Source organism: Colobus angolensis, unplaced genomic scaffold (genome assembly GCF_000951035.1).
Source record: "Colobus angolensis palliatus isolate OR3802 unplaced genomic scaffold, Cang.pa_1.0 Scaffold29, whole genome shotgun sequence".
NCBI classification, from domain to species: domain Eukaryota; kingdom Metazoa; phylum Chordata; class Mammalia; order Primates; family Cercopithecidae; genus Colobus; species Colobus angolensis.
The window spans coordinates 5,947,596-5,965,234 of NW_012116154.1; the positions used below are offsets into that span (position 1 = coordinate 5,947,596).

The following is a 17,639-nucleotide window of genomic DNA, read 5'->3' on the forward strand; positions in this document are numbered from 1 at the left end:
TCACGTGGCCCGGGCTGCGGGTGAGCCTCCCCGACACGCGTAACCCTTTACCTGCACGCCCCGAGGATGCGGCGGGGCTAGGGCTCGAACCCCTGGAGTCCGACGTCCGACATCCCCGGGGCCGGGGCTGCCGTCCCGGGCACACTGAAGCAGAAAATCCACGCGCTTGTTGTTGTCCGAGCACAAACTACCGTGCCAACCGCCTGCCATCCCTGGAAACTCCGTGATGCCTACTCCAGTGTTGCGCTGGAGAGAAGGGAGTTTCCTATGACCAAGGGACTGGAGTACGGGGATAAACAAATGCACCACCTGGCAAGTAGATGTGTACTCCCAAACCCCGCGAACTTGCATTTTTCGGTTTCCTCCTTATTTCTGGCATTCGCCGCCTAGACCTGCTGTGAGCTCCATGGCCAGCCCTGTATGAGCTACATGGACCTAGAAACAGCGGGGGCGCCACCACCACGATAAAAACCAGGGAAGTTGCACACCCTCGCCTGCACGCTAAAGGCCACAGTGGGAGTTCAATGAACTCCTGGTTCCTGGTCCCCTCCTCACCCACTCCCCCACTATCCCTTTCTTTTCCTGAGGTCTCATGACCTTGGCCACAACACTGCATCCAATCCACTGAGCTCCACATTCGTGGCTGCTAGCAATCTGTATACCTAAGATGGGTGGAGAACTGACTCTGCTTAAGGACTGGACATTCTTTTCACCTGTGCCCCAAAGCAAATGCTAGGCTTGCCAAAAAAATGTGTTAAGCAACTGCGCCACCTAGCTTACCCTCTTTTCTCTTCAACTCATCCAGCAAGAGAATAAAACAGGATATTGCAGAGGCATCTGGACAGAGTGTTATCTAAGGATGGACGTGGTGTCCTTGGGGTTTCAATGTATCTACTTTAATGATTCCAGCCCCATTCACATGATATTTACCAGGCTTTTGAAAATTTGAAGACTCAATTTTTTGAATCCTTCTAATTTTGCAGTGCTGGGATTGCACGCTGTAAAGTGGTAGATTTTTGCAGGAAGTTATACGTGGTTTACATCCTTTATAGCAATGAACGGCACTCACGTCCAACTTATAGTCGACACTTAATTGTCTGCAGGATATTGATATATTTATCAGGTAGATTATCTGTCCAAAAAGGCTTTGGTATTTGTATTGAGTTTCATTTAATTAATTAATTAATTTATTATTAATTGAGACAGGGTCTGGCTGTTGTGCAGGCTGGAGTGAGGCACGATCTTGGCTTACTGCAACCTCCTTTTCCAGGGATAAAGGGATCCTCTCACCTCAGCCTCTGGAGTGCCTGGGACTACAGGCGCATGCTACCATGCTCAGCTAATTTTTGTATTATTATTATTATTATTATTGTGTGTGTGTGAAGACTAGGGTGGGGGTGGGCTCTCCTTAACTTGCCCAGGCTGGTCTTGAACTCCTGAGCTCAAGCAATCCGCCCGCCTCGGCCTCCCAAAGTGCTGGGATTGCAAACTAAGCCACCGCACCCAGCCTGTCTTGGGTTTTAAAGTGCAGTTCCTAGACTAATAGCATCGGCATAATCTGAGAGAATGCAGTAAAAATGCAGATTCCTGGGCCCCACGCCAGATGTATTGATTCAGAAATAGCTGGGGAGAGAGGGTGAAGAAATCTGTGTTTTAGCAAGTGGTACCTACTCCAGTTTGCGAACTGTTGCTCTGAATATGCACAAGTAGCTGGCAGAGTTCCCCTCATCTGTTAACCAGTAAGGGCTGGCACTCTATAAAACTAGAGGTGCTGCTTTTATTTGTATTCCCTAAATTACCAGTATTCTGTAATTTGTCATGTTGATACACTGAAACTGAACCCTCCATGTGTCCATACAATGTGTAATCTGTACTTCTTGCAGATCTCTTGGAATGCCAGATTGAAATCTGAGGGGGCCCTTGTAAAACATATGGAAGAAAAACCTATGGTTTCTTAATGCACACCAGGGTGAAAACACCATGATTCACTTCAGTTTTTAGGTGTGCCCGTATTTTCATTGACATGTAAATTGTTCCCAGCCAATGAGTCATGAAAGATAGGAAAGCTAGTTTATTTGAGTGGATTTATCAACATGGTTCCAAATTTGTGAAAGAGTTCTAAAAAAGAAACAACATTTAAAAAATTATAGTATCAGTTTATGTTATAACCCAAAAAACTCCCCACACCATATTAGGCATTGTAGTATGGGCTCCTGAGGAAGAAAGAACTGAGTGGAGATTTCTCCATGGGATAGATAGCATATTTCTAATGGGCTAGATGGTGTCTTACTCTTAAACTCTCTAGGTCCAAGTTTATTTTATGATTTTCCCCCACTTTCATCTCCTGTGCACTTTACATTTGTAATTCTATCTACTCAGTTTCAACTGGAACTGCAATTATTTGAGTTTTCCCTCTCCTTCATCAAACACCTCTATCCATTAAGCCCTGAAATAAATCTTGCATTGCTCTTACTCTAAGCAGGTTCTAAGATCAGGTTCTAACACTTTCTAACTGAGATCATTGCCATGGTCTTTGCTGGTCTCCCAGCTTCTCGTCTCTTCCATCTCAAAGCCATCTGACAAAGTAACTGCCCTTCCCCCAACTGTTTTTCCCAGCTCCCTGTTGAAACCAGCACACTTTTCCAACAAGCCAAATGCCCATAGCACTGAAGCTTGAGCAATTTAAACCTGCTGCCTGTTAATCAATTTCTCTTCCTTAATTCTCCCTAATTCCTATTTTCCTATAGGAGGTTACAGTGAGATGCTAGACACCTGCTGCCTATTGAGCAGCTCCTCTTCCTTGCCCTGCCTGTTTTCTCCCCCCATATAAACCCCAGCTTTAGCCAGGGGAGATTCAGATTTGAGTCTTGTCTCCTGTCTCTCTGGCTGATATCACCCATAATAAAGCCTTCTTCCCTGATAATACTCATTGCCTTAGTGATTGGCTTTCTGTGTAGCGAGCAACTGGACCTAGGCTGGGTCCCTGGCTTTCAGTAACACTATTGACTACTGAATAAAGTCTAAAATCCTGACAGCATTTGAAGTCACCTGAAATATGATTCAACTCCCATTTTTGCTCATGCAGCTTCCTTTACCTGAAATGTCTCTCTGACATTGACAAGTAAGTCCTAATTATTCTTCTAGCCTCAGCTCTATTTCCTCTGGGTCAACCTTTTTGATTCTCAGGTAGCGTTAATTGCTCCTCTGTAGTGTATCCTCAGCACCTGGCTCTCACTCTTACTAGCTTTGAAATCAGTCTCATCTGGTTTAGCTGTCTCTTCTAGACTGTAGGGTTCTGGATGGCAGGAGTCATGTGTGACTTTTCAAATCATTCCAGGATATAGCATAATGCCTCGGGCAGAGAAAGCATACATTGTTGACTGTTGTGTTCTTGACCCTACGAAAGAAGATATTTAAACAAACTCTATTTATTTGAAGTGCTTTTTTGCAAATATTTATTAACTTCTCTACATTTTCTTTGAGAACTAAAAGGAGAGGGGTTTAACCTTTTTAACCTAAAGGACATTACCCTTTGTAAGGAATGGAATCATTTTCTGTGGTGGTAAATTTTAAACTTGTTAGTTTCAGCCATGTGATGTAGGCAATAAACCAGAATAATTTCTCGTTTTCTTAACATCTTAAAGTTTCCCTGAGGACAATTATTTCATGACAACTAGATACAAGATTTCAGATATTTCCTATGTATTATCACTTAAGCTCACCAATACTGCTCTGTTTCTGTTTGTAAAAAATATTTTTTGGTGCGTGTGTGGATTCTCAGATCCAAGAGGCAAGAGATGGAAGAAAGGGCATGTGGGAAGGCTTCCCTTGGTCCTGCTTGTTCACCCAAAAGGAATTTATGAGAGAGATGACTCTTCAGCCATCATCCTTCTTCTCCTTCCTCCCCATCCTTCTATTAATGAATTCATCAACTATTTCTGTATACCTGAAAAACCTGAGTTTGCAGCAACCTTCAGTGATCTTCAGAGCTAGCCCAGTCTCCCACCTGCAAGTTAGAAAACATCTTGTAGGTCATTATTGGTCTCTAAGTGCCTACTAAATACTAAATGCTCTATTTTGATGTACCTTGAGAAAGTTAAGGAAAAAGACACTGAGACTGCACTGAAATCTTGTTCAGCTATTCTCCCTGGACCCCTGTTTCTAGGTTTCCTTACCTATAAATTTGGAATACTAACAGGACCTGCTTCACAGGGCTGTTGTGAAGATTAAATGGCTTAGTACATGCAAAGCTCCAAGAACAGTGCCTGGTGCAACGTAAGCACTCAGTAAGCATGAACAGTTGTAATTACTGGAGGTCTCTAATCACATCTGCCGAAAATGGGGGAGAAAAACAGCACGCCAATCTAAGTAGTTTATCTTTTATTCATACAAATAATACATACACAAGACTGTATATTGTTTGAAGACTGAAATAATTTTCTAGTGTAACAACTCTGTAACAAAATTTAACTAAATGTAACATTTATGAAAATATAAATCTCTGATTGGGTAATTCTTCCCAACGATACAAAGTTTACATAAAAACATTCAATATGAGCTATCAGTTGCAAACAAGTTAGGAAAAAATCATTCAAGTCACTTGTATACTCTATTGGCTTTTACGTAGAACATTCACATACTACATTTAATCCATCTAGGCATTTAATTCTTAGAAATGTGTGGCATGGAGTTTCAACTGATAATGACAGGAATGAGAATGTGTTGCCTAAAGAGCTCAAAAGCATAGACGCATATAATCAACTCCAGGTGATCTGTATGTGGGTTGCCTTCTCTGGGCTACCACCTCCCTGGCTAGTAGCTAAACCAGAAGTAACATACTGAAAAAAGTCTTTCACTACGGAGCTGGGTATTTTTATCTGAATCACATCTTTGAAAGCTTACATGTTAAACTGCTTTCCAAAGGGAAATACAGTTGACTTGGATTCTCTATGGGTTACATGAATTTATTTTCCCCATTAGCATCAATAATCATGATGTTGCTGAAGTTTTTCTTATACTGCTTCCCAATGTCCCTATGAGGGCTACAGCAGAAACTATCACTACCTTTATTTTGCACTCCACAAAAACAACACACTGATGAGGTTAAAGGCCTGTCTAGGAATACACAATGAATTTATGGCAGAGCTGGACCTATAGCAAATCAGTTCCTAGTTCATTATTCTAGTAAATTGTTACTTCTCCACTTTCTAAGAAAACTAAACTAAACCAAAAGCGTGGATACCTTTTGAAAAGTTATCCAAGGACATGCCGTGAGGAGGATATGGAAGAAAGAACAATCATCTTCACCTTTTGAGATGTAATGTTTTCTTTCAAACAGGTGAAGTAGTTTTAAAAAATATTTAATACCATTCCACAGCTTCTGCTTTGAAATGGATAAGACTATAAAAGGCTCAGAAGAGTCCTCAATCAGAAAGAGTAACAGATAAAGAAGCATACAGATGGCGTGAGAAAGTGATTACAAACAAGGACAATAAAGAACCTTTGGACACCCTTAAGATTTATGGAATATTTTAGCACAAAGACAGGCATATTCAGTTTGTCCCAGAGTATTTGGTCATCTATCTGGATTTTACACAGGAAAGAGAAGGAATGTGAGTAAGGCAAACGTCATCAGTATCTCAGAGATGGCATGTTGAGAAAGCTTGCTTCCTATTCACTGCAGGAATTTAGGGACTATTTATGCTTCCATACAACTGACCAAATAGTACAGACTTCTGTTAGTACAATGATGTAAATGGACAGGTGTTTTGACCAGATTTGTAATGCCCTTCCTGTAATTCTTCTTTACACCAGCACAAATATGCATTTCAAAAAGATGTGAAAAGATTGTTGTTTCTTATTAAACGTGTTCTTTTGCAACCCAGTAAATAGTTTAAAAATCATATATTCTGTTATACAGAAACCCTTGCATGCAATTGTTGCAACTGTATTTTAGTAAAGACTGACTCTCCATGTTCAGTAGCCCTATGATAGTGGTAGTTAGTTCTTGTCCCAGTCCAGTCCACAGTCTCACATTTCAGGTCATATCTCTTGGGAAACTGGGAATACACTTAGGTATTTTTGTTACATTATTTTGCACCTTTAGACCATTCGCTGCAGACTAGGTGTACACAGTTGTCAGGACTGTAAAATGTAAAGAGAGATTAAGGCTATGTTTACGTATCACACAATCATTTGAAGTCAAGCATCTCTTTGTCTTCATGATTTCAGCTGATTTTTGTAGAATTAATTCCCATCCAAATGATCTGTATATAACTCTAGCCTCTCTCATCTTAACCAATGGGATGAATTATGCTGCCTCACCACACAGCTAATTTAAAAACTTTTAGCCTCTGCCTTTCAGATGAAGTAACCATTTAAATACTACTACTACAAATTCTGACATTCCTGGATACACTTTGACAAAAGGACCGCATCCAAGACCAACCTCCTATTTGTCCATTTCATGAACATCTTAATAAAACACTGGAATTCCAGCATTGCTCCTGTCTTTTAAGAAATGAATCGTTTATCATTTTTTTTTCTTCTGTACGTGGATCACATATTTCTGCTTAGCTGGAAAACATTTTGTCAGTTATCAGGGGCATAGCTGTGGCCCCTGGCTTCTAGGGCCGAGCACACCCGCTCATAACAAGAGTTGTGTTTCTTAGAGGGTGTTGCTTCATTGGACTCAGTAGAGTCGCTAACTGTGATGGGGCTGTCTCTTGCAAAGACCTCAGTGGACTCTCTCCATAAGCAATCCACAGATATTTTAAAACAATAACTGTTACACTTTGGCCTGGAGGTGTGTGTTGCATTGTTGAAAATTTGTCTGCTATTTGAAGTGGCAATTTTGATTTTCAGTGCAGCATCTACACGGTCTACTACCGTGTATATCCCTATACTCCCATCATCAAAGCCCACAATGATGTTCAGGTGCCTCTGAGAGAGTGCAAGGAAAGTTGGTGTTTTGTAAAGGGAACAAGCACCGATATTTTTGCCATCTGCCAGTCTCATTACAATTAAACTGAATATCGCACCATTTTCATCCTCCTCCTCCCCATTTCGGAAACAAATGTATACCAGGTAGCGACCATCCCGAGACAACCTCTGCCGCCAGATGATCCCAGAGGCGTGAACCACCCGCAATTTACCACTGTGTAAATCTAGCACGTTGATGTTTTCATCTCCCCTGGATATAATGCCTAGCTTTCCATTGGGAGAAATTTCAAAATCCTCCAGATTTTTCAAGAAGTTGTTTGGAAGTTGCACGCGCCGACAGATCACTTCATCTGTCAGACTCCAGATGTTCACAGTCTCGGCCGATGTGATAAACACGACGATATCAGGACAGTCAGGGATTAATTTAAAATTCACGATGGTGGTCCCATCTTCACAGCAGAATTTCTTGGTGATACTTCCTGTCCAAAGACTGACTGCCAACACTTTGCTTTTAGTCATTCCCACCACGAAGGTATTTGCAGAGGTAATAAAGGCATTCTGCAAAGTGGTCAGAATGTTGCAGACCCTGTGGCCTGTGGCAAGCCTCCAAACCCTGGAGGCATTTTCCTCGCAGAGCGAGACCACAAATTGGTCATTGTGTGTAATCAGCAGCTGAGATATTCTCTGCCCGTTAATTCGAAAAAGGTTTTCACCACTGCTGGTGTGCCAGACGTACTGGCTACTTTTGTCATCTGATGTCACCATTACATCTCCAGTGGATGTTAACACACAGTGTTCAACTATTCCTTCATGCTTGAACACTGCTTCGATGAAGCCACTGCTGAAGTTCCACTTATGAACACAATCGGATCCATCCAGGGAGTAAATGATTTCCCCTCTAGCAGGCAACAACAGACTTCGGATGGGTTTTCCAGTCTTATCTATGTTGGACATAGCTGTGATTATATCTATATCCCAGATGGAAAGGACACCACTGGTTGATAAAGACAGTAGCATATTGTGGTGACTGGATTTCACTAACTTAACAATGGAACCTGAGATTTCTCGCAAACTTGCCATACACTGTCCCGTGTCTCGCCTCCAAAAAAACACAGCTGAGGTATTTTCCATGGTGGCGATGATGCAATCTCCATTTTTAGACAGCACGGCAGATATAAAGCGTTCGTTGTGCTTGGCTCTGAACTTTTCAGCCACTTTCCACAGACCAGTATCTAAGAGCTCAATGCTGAGGGCTTTACAGATCAGAACTGCACTTTGGTCTTCTGAAAGCTCAATGCTGACCACCTCGCTGTCTTCTCTTCGGCAATCAAAGTCATCAGTCAGCTGGGGGCTGGAAATGTCCTCGGTATTCCAAACAGAAAGACTTCCTTCACTGTCTACCATGACCATTTCCTGAGCCGTGTCCAATATAAGAAGAAACTTCACAAATCCACCTGAAAATTCTGATGACACTGTACATAACTTTTCTCCACTCCCTAAATGAAAGATGGTGGTTGTGTTTAGGTATTGGCCACAGAAAGCATAGAGACCATCCAGGGAGCACTGGACACACGTCACTTCATACCAGCAGTGGAACTGGTAAAGTGGCCATCCGTACAGCAGATCGATGACAGTGACGTCTTTGCTGGCTTCGAGCCATGCAAGGGCGTGGTTGGCAGACAGTGTAAATCCATTGATGTAGGTGGCGCTGCTTCCATGCTTAGTCCCCTTGATTTCTACTTCAGACAGGAGACAAGAATTGACATTGTCATAAATCAACAAGGTGTTATTTGTTGTAGCCACCACAAGGTACTTTTCATCACTGGTGAGTTTCATGCCCAGGATGACAGACTGGGCTGTGGTGATCTGCCTGAGTAGCTGTCGAGTCTCTACATCCCAGGTGCTGATGGAACCATTTTCTAAAGCTGTGAGGACAGTGCTGGGGTTACAGGTAGGCAGGATCTCTGTGACATGCAGGTGACTGGATGATAAGGGAAGACGCTCTGGGCTGTATGTCACATCCATGGATGAATGCAATGGTACAATGGAGCAATATTTGGGCCCGTCTTTGTCACACTCTAAAAGAAGATGTCTAAGTTTGGGCAGGGAGCTGACAACAGGCAGCAGTCTTTGCTGAAGCTCTGCTGAAAGGGAGCCGGGAAATGCAATGACCTTGTTTTTGATGCTGCGGAGGGTGCTGGCCAGGAACTTCAGCTCCTTCTCTTGCGAGTAGTTGTAAGCCAGCTCAATGTCTGAAAGCACTTTGTCAAACTGGCCAATTTTGATCATGGTATAAAGCCAGCTGAAGTTCATGATGATGCCATAAAGCAGGTCATCGGTTTTTCCACACCTCGTCAAGTGGTACAAAAGCTCAGACATTTTCCGATGATTGACGAAAAAGATGTCAGGTTCCAGGGGATTACACTGGAAAACCCAGGGCTGGTCTGGAGCCTGCCTGTCAAAGGAAGCCTGTTCCATGAAATGCTTTTCTTCCTCCAGCAAGCTTCTGCTCTCCAAGTCAAGGCAGCCATTCAAGTAGGGGTCCTCGAGGCAGAAGGCTTTCCTCCTGCCCCCTGACCAAACCCCCAGAAAATAATCTGCTAGGATGGTGTGCATTTCACGCAGGTCATTGTCATCCTGCAGATATAGCTTCTGGGCTATGAGATGCAGGTGTCTGTTGGCCCAGACTAGGAGTGTGACATTTTTCACATGTCTTTCTATTAGGTATCCACTGAGACCCTCCTTGAGCCTTGCAATGTACAAATAAGGTACTCTCAGGGGATTGCTGGGTCTGGTGTTTTCATTGAGCTCACTCATTACACTGTTGTCTAGGGCTAACACATCCTCCAATTCCATTTCACTCAGACCCATTTTGGCCATGGTGATGTAGCCAAGAGCCCTAGAGACCAGTTTCTGACCACACTTCTTCTCCAAGGACCAGAATAACTGCTCTATACTTTCATGAACGGTGACAGAGAGGGAGGATTCATCGACATCTTTGTGAGATCTCCAGTGTCTCACCTCCCTGAAGGTCAGGTTCACAAACATTGGCAGTGTGCACTTGGAGAATGCATTGTTCACGTAAATCTGCTGGCCTGATGTGACCTTCCTTTTGACGCGCAGCAGCTGGTGTTTGAGAACCTGGCTGCACATCTTCCTGTCTCGGGGAATCAGCTCGATATAGTTGTCTTCTTCATGGATAAGGCACCTTAGTTTCTGCAGGATCCCGTGTTTGTTGGGCAGCGTGGAAAGGACTATCCGGACAAAGCGAGGCAGGTGAGCTGGGAGCCACCAAAGCTTCCTGGCGTCATCATTCTCTGAGAGGTGCTCTAGTGCATCGAATATTATGACTAGAGGTCTCTGCAGTGAAGACTCATTCAAAAGATTTATAAATAAGTCACAGAGGTCATGGATCTTCTTAGGGTAGCTTTGAACCAGACACCGGTAGTTAACTGCCAATTGTTCACAAACACTTAGAAGGAGAGTCCTAAGGTCAGAACTCATGTCTGTCGTTCCTAGAAATCTCACGATGACTACTGGGTCAGATTCTGGTCCTGTGTCCTCATGTAGCCAGCCATAAGCCTGAAACACAAAAGTGGAGTTTAGAATGGTAATATGTATTCACATGGTCATATGTGATAACATTGCCTCTCTCCAGAGCTCAGACTTCTGGTCACCCCGACTGTGCAGAAAATAGCCTAGGACCCAAAACTGGAAAAACCTTTTAGGAAGGCGGAAGAACTGCCATGAAGCTTGTGTACCAAAATCTACAGATGAGACCCTCAGGATTACCCTTACTGAGGGTACTAAAGTAGTGATAATAGTATTTTTCACTCATTAGGTAACATTCAGCTTGTATTCCAAAAGATAAGAGGTGTTTTATGAATTATAAATATAAATATCTAGTATGGTCAGCTGTGTATCACTGAATGAATACCCATTTCCTGGTGCAGCTGTTGGCACACAGTAGGTCCTTTGTAAGTGTTTAATGAATGGATTAAGTAATGATTTGCATATTAAGTTAAACATATGCATTAATTAAGAGCATATAATGTCACATACGGCTAACCAAATTTCCAATTAATTAGAAAGCAATAAAAATATTCAGTGCTGAAATTACTCTGAATATAATCTTTTACAATTTAGAGATAATTTTATGGTGTTATAGGATCATAATTTTGATTATTATTTATCTGTTATAAAATCCACATAACGGTGGTTAAAAGAGATTTGTTAAATGTTGTGCTTTGTAACAGATAGTTGATTTTATATACATGCAGCCATCAGTCCTCACATTGTCTCTCTAAAGGGTGGATGAGTTTACAGTGTCATTCAATAGGAGAGGAAACTGAGGCCCAAGCTGGATAAATGACTTCTCAGAGTTAAATGGTCACCAAGAGACAAAACCTGAGTAGAAGTCATACCTGACTTTTTATTCTTTCATTTCTTAAAAACTCTGTGGCATTAAAGGATAAAATATGTGAGGAACTCACTAAGTTCAGTCTTTCTGTTTTGAAAGGTCAGGATAAGAAGAAATATGCCCCCAAGGCATAAAATACTCCAATGAGTATTTTTAGGAAAATAAAGTATTTCAGTTATCCTTGGAATTTACAAAGGATATGCCTTAGATAAGGCAGAGTGATTTTACACATTAGGAGGGAAGTTTGTGAACTTTGGTTCCTCAAGAGAGGTAGTTCAGGTTAAGGCATGAATAAGATTAGAAAGATTTATGGAGGACAGTTTTATAAGGCGCTATTAAGGAAAATAAACCCTTTGTTGCTGTTGTTGAGCCTCAACCTTTGAAGCTGATTTCAAGGAAGATAATCTTGTCATTCAACAACTATCCTTTGGTGGTAAATCTGAAAGCACCTGTTTGTTTCTACATTGATTGCTTATGATAGCTATAGGCATCCTCCTCCCAGTCACATGTTGCTGAACATGTGATGTCTGTAGAGAGCAGCCCTACCATCACGAGTTCATGCTCATGGAAATGCTGGGTGACACATGAGATAAAAATGAGATATTTATCTGCATCCTCAAAGGGACATGAGGTCACAGGACAGTACAGGTTGTTGTTGACGGTGAGTCAGACATTCCCCAGGAGAAAGGTAAATGAGGCGCAGGCAGGGGACGTAAAAAGAGGCACAGTTTCTTGGAGGACCCGACTCCTGGATAGTCAATAGATAGACTCAGGCTATTGGACAAAATATCCAGAAGAGCAAGAGCTCAGAAAGCCATTCCTTAAACTGACCAACTCTGGACAGTTACCACACTCTGCCTCTCTGGGACTGCTTATCTGTGCAGGGAATCAGCACGTCCCACGTAAGTCTTGACCTCTTGTGCTAGAGCATGTGGAGACGCATCACATGAACCTTTGACTTAGTCAAATTGAACAATATTTGTTTCCTCCAACTGCCTGTATGCTCCTTTCCTCCACAAAGAAAAGGGCCCTAGGGTGAGTACCAAATGGCATATGTGAATGTTTACTCATTTGGTTTCAGTTCTCATGTGCCCCTCGTGGTGTTACTATCTTGCTTATTTGGAATAATTCTAAAGTTTGAAGATACAAATTCGGGTTCAAAGGCACACAAACATATGCATACACAATTTGTGTGATGCAATGTGGACCCTAAATACAAACCTGCTACTTCATCTAGTGCTTAATTAAAGAAAAAGCTGTATCTTCTAACACAAGCAGAAAACCCAGCTGGGCTTGATATATTAAGAAAAAGCAAATTAGACTTCCTATGGACTTTTCAAAGGTAAGTGGAATATACCTGATTTCACCTATGGGCTTACTTTGGAACCTAATCGTCACACACAGTGCAGTGCAACTGTCTCTGTTCTTGTCCTCAAGAGGACCAATTTGAGATTATGTAGCACATGACAGGTTATGAGAATATTCATGAACTTAAAGAAAGTTCTGTTCTTAAGAGAGTCACCATAGGAAGAACAACGCAGAGCTTCAGAATTAACACCATAATAAAATAAACCATCACACTTTGACACTAAGGGAAGAGGAGGTTAAAAATAATGGAACTAGTTTCATCCTGTTTAGGCTGAAGAGCCAACTCAGCAGATACCACATTCCAGAGTGAGGTTCCAGACCATCATGCAGGACTTGAAAGGGAGGTTCTGAAAACCAGTTTTGCTACTGTTAATAGATTACCAACTGCTAGCCTGAAAAAGAAGCCTGGAGAGGCAGGGAACAATGGTGGGGATCAGGGTGCTGTGGGTTGTTTCTCTCACCTCCCCCTCCCTCAAAGGAGGTCAGAGAGATGCCTGTCCTTGACTTCTAGCCAAGAGGAAGGGACTTTAGTGGACCACCTATGGAATGGCCCCTATAGCTTGGGGATACAGGCATCTGGTACCTAGTGACATCTGGAAACCATGAAGGCTGAGTGACTGAGGCTGCCTAGCTGCTGTGATGGAGAAGTGAGACAGAGCTGCAGGGCTGGGACTGGCCTGGAGGTCTAGGGTTCCTCAGAGCAACACAATACCTGAGTGTTTACCATGTGCTACATGTGGACAGCAGGCTGCAATGAGCGGACAAGCATTTCTGTTTGTTTTGTTTTTCCCAGGTCCTATCTAAGGAGTGTGCTGAGCTGTAGAGAGGATCTTAGCAGAAAGGTACTGGAAGCACATTGCTGGATGTCTAGGAGCTGAGGAAGTAACCAGCTAGAAAAAAGATGCATTCCCTTGTATCTAGGCCACTGTAGGTAAGAGATGCTCAGGGAAGACAGGGCAGAGGTACGGGAGGGGAAGGACCTCCAGGAAGCCATGAAAAGGCCTCCAAAGAGATGGGAGGCAGCTTTAAACATGTGCTAAGAACAGAGAGTTCACAGCCCAGTTCAGAACAGTACTGGTTATGTAAGAACTTTCTGGCCACCTTACCTTTCCTATATACCCTAAACTGTAACTTTATAGGAGTCATAAATGTCATTGGGATTAGGAAAGAAGAGAAAGAAGTGCCACATGGAAAAAGAAAGAAGATCCCCATTTCCCATTGCAGGTGCCTTGTTTATGAGAGGCCCCAGATGGGGAAGAAAAGTGTAGACTGATGTTTTCATTTTTACCTTAGACTGTACATACTCATTACTGAACTGAGACTGATTTAGCAGACAGGAGTGGCCAGAGGGCTTGTCTTTGTCTGAGAGGGGTGAGAACAATTATTGAGAGTGGCCTGGGTTTTCATTCAAACGGGGTGACAGGCGGGAACTAGCCCACAACATGATTCTGAACAGTGAAAGAAAAAAATAAACTTGCTTTCCAGTTGTATTCCATGAGTTTTGCTCTCTCAATATAACTGTTACACCAGCAAAAAAGCACTGAAGTATTCACTCCTAAAAGACCAACTCTAATTCACATAGGAAATGCAGAAAGTAGAAATGAATTGATTAATTTACCATTTTCCAAAAGTACAAGTTTTTACAAATATACATGGGAAACAATAGGCTTTTACCTTCTTTGCTACTTCAGCTAGCAGAAGGGTCTTCCCAGTGCATGGCCCACCATATATAATAAGAGGGTTGATGTGTCCAGTTTTGCTTGGAAGAATGTAGTTATGCACTATGTTTAGAGAGTCACATTTGTACTCATAGAAGGAGGCGTATGTTTTACATAATGATGAATGTTGAAGGATTTCGTCATAGAGTGTATCAGTTTCAGTGTCAAAATTCTGTTGTACCGTTGCCTGAATTATATCAATCATGTCCTCATAAAATTGTTTACCAAGTCCTTCGATGTAATGATTTTCTATTTCTTGGGAGTAGCCTAGTTTCATGTCACAATGAGTAACAGATGTGTATACTCTCAGATTAGATGATGCAACAATAGTAGGAATAAATTCATCCCTGAGTTTTATCAGCTTCTCTTGGGCTTCTGGGTCCCGAATAATCCTCGGTTCTGTTCCAGTTATATCCATGTATTTTCCCATCCCTGGGATTTTCACAAAGCGCTCAATGTTAGCAATTTTCCTAATGTAGCAAACACACTTCTTTAGAAATGCTGGAGTTTGTTTTCCCAGAGCAAAGTCAAACTCATCCTCTATAGCTGAAAGAAAATATAACAAGGAGTTTATTGCTTAGAACAAAGGAGCAACACACCCACATTCTCAATAGTCAATGCTTAGTCATTAGTGGTAAATTATTTTGCTTATGGTTTATAGCGAAGTAATCTTTAAAATAATTTCCCGATTTCTTATTTGTCTTTTCCTTATCAGCCAGCAACCCAGGAGAACAGGTTTTACATAAAATTATCTAATTTTCTTCCCAAGTTTAGGAAGAGATTGGACATAAGCATAATAAAGAAAGCATATCAAATTTATAGTGGATATTTCTAACATCCACTATTTCTAATTGCTGCGCAGTTTTCCTCTCAGACTTCAGAGGTTCTAAGAGGGAACAGCAGGGACCCATTTGGGCCAGGAAAGAAAGAGGAGGAGGCTGAAGGATGTAGCTAGTTAACCGTTCCTTGTCAGCCTTTCCTTAACGAAGTGACCTCACCGTTTTGTTTGAGGTGTGTTGAGTCCTAGTCAGATATGATCAAATATCAATACAAAAGCACACTTTTTTTTTGAGACGGAATCTCGCTCTGTCGCCCAGCTGGAGTGCAGTGGCGTGATCTCGGCTCACTGCAAACTCTGCCTCGCAGGTTCACACCATTCTCCTGCCTCAGCCTCGTGAGTAGCTGGGACTATGGGAGCCTGCCATCAAGCCCGGCTAATTTCTTGTATTTTTAGTAGAGACGGGGTTTCACTGTGTTAGCCAGGGTGGTCTCGATCTCTTGACCTCGTGATCCACCTGCCTCGGTTTCCCAAAGTGCTGGGATTACAGGCATGAGCCACCGCGCCCAGCCCAAAAGCACATTTTAAGGCAAAATATAATCATATTCTGGTGACTGAGTAATCTGGGTGATCTATGTCACTGTTATAATATCCATCGGAACAAATACAAAAAAAGTGACTTAGTATATAATTTCATTTCTTCTAAAATATAACATATTATGGCTTATAATACATATACTTGCACATAAGTAAATATACATTATAATAATTTGTGTCCCCATAAGAAAAAATTAAACTGGATCAGTAGTAAAATGTGTAAAAAATGTGTAAAATAAGCTAATGGAAATGAATTACAAAGCAAGCAGTCTTAAAATTGGCTGCTCTTCCTTTCTTCCTCCTTCCCCATCCCTTTCCTTCATCTAATTGCTCTTCATTGAACACTTTTTATATTACAGGCGTGATGACAGCTGCTTAGGATACAATGGTGAGAGAAAACAGAACATTGAGAAAAATAATCCATTATGGAGTGCTATAAACTGAATGTTTATGTCTCCCAGAAATTTATATGTTGAAACCTAATCCCCAGTGTGATAGCATTAGGAGGTGAGGTGTTTGGGTGATTCGTTTATGAGGGCAGAGCCTTTATGAATGAGTCATGTTCATATATAAAAGAGATCTCAGAGAGCTCCCTTGACTCTCCTGCCCTATGAGGACACAGCAAGAAGAAAGCCACATGGAGTGGGAAGTTGACCCTCATCAGACACAGAATCTGCAAGTGCTTTGATCTCAGATTGTGAAATTTCTGTCAGGGAGTCTCTGAATACACAGGGCTGGTCTGGCCATAAATTGAAAAAAATTATATGCTGGCCGTAACTCCAATGTCAAGCAAAATCTAGAATATATACATATATTATATAATGTAACTATTAAGAAGGGTGAGAATTTTATTTTAAAATGATGCCTTTCAGTGGGACTCTTGTGATAATATTTTTTCAGTAATGACAACCTTTCAATGGAAATTTTCAACTCAAATGAAAAAGATATTTTCTTTCTTTCTTTCTTTCTTTTTTGAGACGGAGTCTCGCTCTGTCGCCCAGGCTGGAGTGCAGTGGCTCCATCTCAGCTCACTGCAAGCTCCTCCTCCCGCGTTTACGCCATTCTCCTGCCTCAGCCTCCCAAGTTGGGACTACAGGCGCCCGCCACCTCGCCCGGCTAGATTTTTGTATTTTTTAGTAGAGACGGGGTTTCACCGGGTTAGCCAGGATGGTCTCGATCTCCTGACCTCGTGATCCGCCCGTCTCGGCCTCCCAAAGTGCTGGGATTACAAGCTTGAGCCACCGCGCCCGGCCGAAAAAGATATTTTCGTAGCTGCCGGTGTCTAGTAAGCTGTATCATGAGCATCGGTACATTTTAGAAAGGGTTTTAATTGAGCATGCTGGTTAAGGAAGCCAGTTAAAGGAGCTTATAAACATATGTCTACTATCCTTTTTAAGGAAGAGTAAGAACTTGCTATAAAGTAGATAAGGGAAGATGCCAGCAATCTGGACATGATGAGCTACTAGCAACCTTGGATCCATCTCTTTTCTAGTCATCTGTGTAAAATGCTAGCAGGTTGGATTAGCAGCTTGCTACATTCTGAGAGCATCATGAAGAGAAAGGAAGCGGTCAAGCTGTAGTATCTATATATAATGCATTATAATCAGAGAGATGCTCTGCCACCTTTGACTCCCAGGAAACAACTCAACTCTAACTTGACGTTGTTATCACATTTATGGAAAGAGCGTATCAAGCAGAAGTGTTGATCATAAATGGAGCAAAAAAAGAAATACAGAAAAACCAATCTGGCAGAGCCCATCTAAGCTTGGCTCAGGGGGGAAAAATGCTGTACACAGAATGCCTGGTATGGTATAGA

At 42.1% G+C, this 17,639-nt stretch overlaps 2 protein-coding genes across 2 annotated transcripts in view; both read right to left on the reverse strand.

Annotated features, from left to right (window-relative positions):
* Positions 1 to 422, reverse strand: part of LOC105516794 (chromosome unknown open reading frame, human C4orf19) — a 131,779-nt gene extending 131,357 nt beyond the window's left edge. Inside the window, exon 1 of the mRNA XM_011949133.1 lies at positions 52 to 422. The gene's annotated coding sequence lies outside the window, so the exon portion shown is untranslated. The remainder of the gene's footprint in view (positions 1 to 51) is intronic.
* Positions 423 to 4,363: 3,941 nt separating this feature from the next.
* Positions 4,364 to 17,639, reverse strand: part of NWD2 (NACHT and WD repeat domain containing 2) — a 208,272-nt gene continuing 194,996 nt past the window's right edge. Inside the window, exons 6-7 of the mRNA XM_011949136.1 lie at positions 14,405 to 14,994; positions 4,364 to 10,524 (exon numbers count right to left, since the gene is read on the reverse strand). Of these exons, the coding sequence (XP_011804526.1) occupies positions 6,592 to 10,524; positions 14,405 to 14,994 (4,523 nt within the window). The 3' untranslated portion in view covers positions 4,364 to 6,591. The remainder of the gene's footprint in view (positions 10,525 to 14,404; positions 14,995 to 17,639) is intronic.